Source organism: Tupaia chinensis, unplaced genomic scaffold, assembly GCF_000334495.1.
Source record: "Tupaia chinensis unplaced genomic scaffold, TupChi_1.0 Scaffold000286_1, whole genome shotgun sequence".
NCBI classification, from domain to species: Eukaryota; Metazoa; Chordata; class Mammalia; order Scandentia; family Tupaiidae; genus Tupaia; species Tupaia belangeri.
The window spans coordinates 77,754-84,244 of NW_006159770.1; the positions used below are offsets into that span (position 1 = coordinate 77,754).

The window sequence follows — 6,491 nt, forward strand, 5'->3', positions numbered from 1 at the left end:
CAGGTGTCGTGCCTTCCGCTCAGACTTGTCCTCTTCCTCTTCGGCACCCAGCGACCCCTTGGACATCGCAGTCACAGGTCAGAGGGCTCCTGTCCAGAGCGGCTATTTATTTTAGATAAAGGGGAATTAAATAGAAAGAACTGGGCCCCGCGTGGTGGCGCGCTCTCTGAGAGTCTGTCTCCAGGGGCTGACCCCCTAGCCTAGTGGTTCCCACAGGCCAGTTGCAGGTGGGGGCCTGGCCTCTGTGGCCTGAAGAGTGGGCCAGGCACGTGTGTGTGCATGCCCCAGGCCCAGCCGGATGAGAGACGGAGAGGAAGTAGCATGGCCGCTGTCTGTCGGGGCGGTGCTCTCGCCTTCTCTGTTTCTCTGGGGCCAGCACACATGCCCTCTGACAATTGAAAATTGAAAAAGACACTGTGCCCCACAGGCTGGGACACACGGGAGGCCTAAAGCCTGGACCTGGACATGAGTGACTCTAACCCCGGCCACTCGGGGTGCTGAGGCAGAAGGGTCCAGAGCTCAAGGCTGGCCCGGACTGCCACCCTGTCCGACACTGTGGGGATGGCGTGCCCACCTGTGGTCCAGCTGGGAGGCTGAGGCAGCTAGTTAGAGCACAACGGGATGGGGACGGGAGCTGGCCAAGGACAAAGTGAGAGGCCACACGGGGACACGTGTCTCCACCAGAGGAGCCAGGGCAGGGTGGTGCCATCGCTAGGCTGGAGCCCACAGGGAGGGGTCGGTGTTCTGGGGCGGCGAGGGTCACCTTCCGGGGAAGGCTCAGAGGTGTAGACGCTCCCCTGTCCGGGGTGGGGACACAGGAAGTGCCCTGGACCTGCCCCACTGCCTGATTCCTGCCTCAGTCCAGTCTCCCCCAAGAGTGCGGATTGGCCCAGCCAGCTTGGTCCCGGGGTGGCCTGTGCTCCGGGCGTCCATCCTGCCTGGCGGGGAAGGTGGAGGAGTATCTGCAGGGCTGTGGAGGGGCGTCTCTCTCTTACACATACATAAACACACAAACTTTTCTTTGGAGAGGTTTTTGCTATTGAGCACATGTGCTCGCCAGAAAGAGAGACAAAGAGACAGAAAGCAAGAAATCACCCCCCAGGGGGGATGGCCACACTCCAATCCCTTCTCCTCCATTCTCTTCTTGGGATATTGGGCACACATGCACACGCACCTACGTGAGTTTAAGCCACCGGGTCCAGGACTTGAACTACAGTCGACTACATGGGAATCCAGCAACATAGCCATTATGCCAACTGCTCATCCCAACATGTAGACATTTTATAGTGGGGAGCACGAACCAGTCTGGTAGGAGCTGACAGCCTCTTCCTTCTCAGGAGTCTACAGAGAACCTTCCCTCCTAGTCCAGCCAGTCCCCCTGGTGAAATCAGGAGGAAACATGACTCTGCAGTGTCGCTCAGAGATCGTGTTTGACAGCTTCGTCCTGTACAGAGAGGGGCTAGTCGGGAAATACTTGCACCTTGCCAGTCAGCTCCATGATGGGGGCTCCCATGCCAGCTTCTCCGTGGATTTCGTGACATCTAACCATTCAGGGATCTACAGATGCTATGGTTATCTTGCTCAACACCCTTTCAAATGGTCAGCCCCCAGTGACTTCCTGGTCATTGTGGTCTCAGGTGAGTACCCAGACCTGTATCCACCCTCTTTGGGATACAGTATGGTATCCTAGAATCTGGGAGCACCATGTGGTGGTCGGGGATATGAGTGTGGGGCTCCAGTGAAGAGAGACAGACGTGATGAGAGCTGTGCCAACAGCAGCCAAGGGAAAGGAGACACAAGTACAGACCACTTGTCATGACGTAACAGACAGATATGGGCAGAGACGGAGTCAGAAATGAGACGAACAGAGAGACAGACAGACAGACATATAAACACACTTCAGAGAATGGTGCCCTTGCTCAGAGACCTGAGTTTAGGAGTTGAGATTCCATTTTACCTCAATATTCTCTTTCTGTCAGGAGAACCTGACATCACACATATATCTGACCCATGTCACAGGGCCAGCTGGCCTGCCTCAGGTTGATACCCCTGGGCCCTTGTGGTACCCACAGATGCTGTGTTTCTTCTGACACCTCTTCCTCCATGCAGTTGAGTCATAATTTGCCCTGGGTATGATCCTGGGTGAAGGGGCAGGACACAGCCCCTGTGAGCTACACTGGGTGCTCAGTCTCAAATCTCTAACCCCAGATATTATGGGATTATTGAGGACAGAATCCCACAGAGAGATTCAGTCAGTGAGAAAGAAGAGTCAAAAAAAAAGGCAGAAAAACGGCCAGCCCTTGATAATGTTGTTAAGGGAACTGGCTCTCACATGGCCACCCCACTGTTCAAGTCCCAGACTTAGCAGCTAGAAAAATATGTTGGGTATGTGTGGGTAAGTGCCCCAAATCCCAACAGAATGGATAAAATGGAGGAGAAGGGATTGTGGCATGATCATGCCCCACTGGGAGTGGGGCTTTCTTCCTCCCCCTCTCTCTATCTCTGTTTCTCTCTCTGGTGAGTAAATGCATCCTGTAGCAAATGCTAAGCAAAGCAAGCCAGACTATGAAAAGCAGACCTTTGTATGACCCTACTCAATATATACTGAATGGCTGAACTCTACAGCGGAAGACTAGAAGGTAAAATAGCAGGGAGGGCAACTGTTGATAATAGAGACAGGGGATTGTAATGAGTGGGTGATAGTGGAGAACGGGGAAGAAATAGAGGGGAACAGGGAAAAAAAACAATATGTTTAATAGAAACAAAAATGAAGTTATTTGCTGATGATAGTATATAAGATAATGTCTTTGTGGAACCAACCCAAATATCCACAAACAGATGAATGGATTGAAAAAGTGTGGCACATGTACCCATGAATACTATTCGGCCATAAAAATATCAACAAGACCCTGGCATTTTTTTTTTGAAAGATTTTTGCTGTAGGGAGTGTGCACTCACCAGAAAGACAGAGAGAGACATAGAGACAGAAAGTGAGAAATCACCCTCCCAGGGGGATGGCCACGCCGCAATCCCTTCTCCTTCACTCTCCTCTTGGGATCTTGGGCACGCATGCACACGCGCCCGGTGTGAGTTTAAGTCACCAGGTCCGGGACTCAGACCGTGGTCGACTACATGGGAGTCCAGCAACATAGCCATTATGCCAACTGCTGGTCCCTAAGACCCTGGCATTTGATAGAAAGTAGATGAATATGAAAGATTTGTTGCTAAGTGAAGCAAGTCTCCACTTATACCGACTGTCGGCACTCTATGGTAGAGACTGAAAGACTGGAGGACATAAAAGCATTGAAAATTGTTACGGACATTAGGGACAGTGGAAGGAGAGTGGGAGAGGGGAAGAGTGTAGGAAAGGAAATTCGGGGAGAAAATAGAGAGGGACATTTGTGGGACACAGAGAAAGTTTATTACCTATTGATGGTGACGTGTGTAGTGTTCTCAACTGGGCTAGTCATGTATATCATGCTGGGTGAAGTCTCTTTACAATCTAAATGATGTCTAGTGATTAAATGTATAAATAATAATAATAATAATAAATTTTTAAAATAAATAAAATTAATAAAATTAAAAGTCAATGGGAAAAAAAGGAAAAAAAGATAATGTCTTTGTCTTGACCAACACACACTGTATTCATGCTGGCAGGCAAAACATGTTTTGTACTCTATAAACATATGTGGTGATTAAAGATAAATACTAAATATTTAAAAAGAAGAAAGGAAAGGAAAGACATAGGAACACATACAGAGTGCACCAGAAGGAGAAGAGAGAAGCGAGGACAAGGAAGTCACATCCTCATTGCAGGTGTGAAGGACACTGGAGTAAGGAAGAGCTGCCCCAACTGGTCTGTTTCATTGTCTTCCAGGCCTATACAATAAACCTTCCTTCTCAGCCCAGCCGAGCCCTGTGGTGACGGCAGGAGAGAACGTGACCTTGACCTGCAGCTCCAAGCACTCCTTTGACAAGTACCATCTCTCCAGGGAGGGGGAGGCCCATGCGCACCAGCTCCCTGCAGTGCAGCGTGACCGTGGAGTGTTCCGGGCTGACTTCAGTCTAGGCCCAGCAATCTCAGGCCACAGCGGCACCTACAGATGCTACGGGTCTTTCAAGGAGTCTCCCTATAAGTGGTCAGCCCCCAGTGACCCAGTGCACCTTTCCATCCCAGGTGAGGAGCCCACACCTGTGCTGTGTCTTGTGACCCAAATTAAATTCTAAAGATTTTGCAAGGGACACATGATGCTGGAGAGAAAGAATAGGAAAATACAGAGAGAAGAAAAGACGGAATGAGAGGAGGTACCAGGGTGTAGGACGGCAGCCAAATCAACTCCAAAACCCTCCTTCATATCTTGCGCAGAGGCTCACACTAGGGGTCTAAGTATCAGTGGAGATGGAGAAGGGGCTCAGGGAAGGCCTGAGGAGGGGGAGAGGAGAGGAGGGGCGTCAGCTCCTCACCCTTATCGTCTCCCAGAAGCTCCTCCTGGCCTCTCATACACAGACTTCCTCTCCACGGTCTTTCTTCACCATCACCTCGGGTCTGCTCTTTACACCAGGAAAGCCTAGTGAGGAAGTCATCACCCACAAGGTTATGGGTAAGGGGGCCCAGGGTTCCCAAGGCTCAGCATTCAATGGCAGAGCATTGGCCATGGACCAACCTCAAAGGAACTTAAATAGGGTGGAAGACAGGCAGGGTCTCTCACCTCTCCCCTGCTCTGTGTTCTAGAAAACTCTTCAAGAAGTTGGCCGTCGCCCACAGAACCACACTTCAAAGCTGGTGAGTAAAGGGTCTTGCTCATGGAGACCTGGAGAGAGGGAAGCCTTGGGTTTGAGCGTCAGCTCAGCCACCTCCTAGCTCTGTGACATTGGACTTGTCATCATCCCTCTCTGACCCCCAGACTCTACAACAGTAGAAAGCATTTGAAGCCAATGTGGGACTCTCACAGAGGACTCTTAACCTCTCATTTTCTACAACTGAAATCCCCTCCCAAGTGATGAGAACGAGATGAGAGTAGACCCAACTCCCTTCCCAGGAACAGGCTGCATTCACTCTGCCTCCATTCCTAACTGTAGAAAGATGATGCTTTAGGGAGGAGGAGGAGGGAAGAACGATCGAGGAGTTCTTGAAGAAATGCCACCTATCAGGGTACAACCCTGGCGTGCTCAGGAAAGCCAGCCTTGAGTAAGAGGGAGTCGAGCTCACTCACACAATCGACGTCTTTATTCGCTGATTCTCCCAGGTGCCACCCCACGTGCTGGCTATGTGACGTGCAGTTATGTCCCATTGCTGCTGTAACAAAGGTCTAGAGCATTAAAACCAGGAGTTGAAAAGTCACCTTCTAGTTCTTTAGGTCGGAAGCTGAAGTGAGTCTCTTAGCTAAAATCACGTTGACATCGAGGCTGCCTTCCTTCTCAAGGTTCAAGGGTAGAATGTCCTTCCTTACATGTTCCAGCGTCTACAGGTTGCCCCATGTTCCTTTGTTCATGGTCTCTTTCCTCCACTCCAAAAGCAACCATGACTTGGGACCAGCAGATGGCGTAATGCTTACATCACTGGACTCCCATGTAGTCGACCGTGGTGCAAGTCCTGGACCCGGTGGCTTAAAACTCATGCTGGGCACAAGTGTGTGCGTGCCCAGGATCCCAAGAGGAGAATGGAGGAGAAGAGACTGTGGCATGGACTTCCCCCTGGGGGGTGATTTCTCACTTTCTGTCTCTCTGCCTCTACCTCTCCAGTGAGCACACATACCCTATAGCAAAATCTCTCTTAAAAAAAAAAATAGAAAAAGATTAAGAAACCCAGCCATGACTGGTTGAGTCTTCCTCACATAGCATCACTCTGACCCGGCTTCCTTCGTCACAACTCTTGTCCTGACTTTCTTCTGCCCTCCTCCTCCTCCACATGCCTTGTAATTACATTGGGCCACCCAGATAACCCAAATCATCTTCCCTACTTGAAAGTCAATTGATTAGCAATTTTAAATCCACTTGTTACCACAAACGCTTTCCATGTACAGTAACATAACCGCAGTGATGGGCTTAGCACATGAACACTTTTGATGGAGAACATTCTTCTGTCTGGCACAATTCATCAACAGGATGAATTTGGCCTCTGCTCTTGGGTAGCCGGTATTTCAGTATGGTTAAACTCGAAGGCAGAGATGAATGGGTGAATTAATACAGGATGCATTGTGAAGCAGCTACACCTAAAATGTTAATAAGATGACAGATAATTGTTGAATGATGTGGGGCGAGTGGCAGGCCGTCTCTCATATCTCAGGCAATACTTGTAACCTTAATGACAAGTGGACTCAACTCTTGAAACGTTGGTGGAGGAATAGCCCAGACAGAGCCATCAGTCACGAAGGTACTAAGGTCTGCATACCCTCGAATTTAAAGACAAGGCTGTGCCGGAAACGCTGTGAGTGAGGCGGAAAGAACTGCAAGAGTGTGGAGAGGGGGCGTCTAGGTTTCCGCAGGGCCAG

At 50.1% G+C, this 6,491-nt stretch overlaps 1 protein-coding gene across 1 annotated transcript in view; it reads left to right on the top strand.

The window, feature by feature from the left end:
* The window catches only part of LOC102474665 (uncharacterized), a 92,004-nt gene that overhangs the window by 42,807 nt on the left and 42,706 nt on the right, over positions 1–6,491 (top strand). The window contains exons 14-16 of the mRNA XM_027772578.1: positions 1,338–1,637; positions 3,878–4,177; positions 4,733–4,783. Coding sequence (XP_027628379.1) covers positions 1,338–1,637; positions 3,878–4,177; positions 4,733–4,783 — 651 coding nt within the window. The remainder of the gene's footprint in view (positions 1–1,337; positions 1,638–3,877; positions 4,178–4,732; positions 4,784–6,491) is intronic.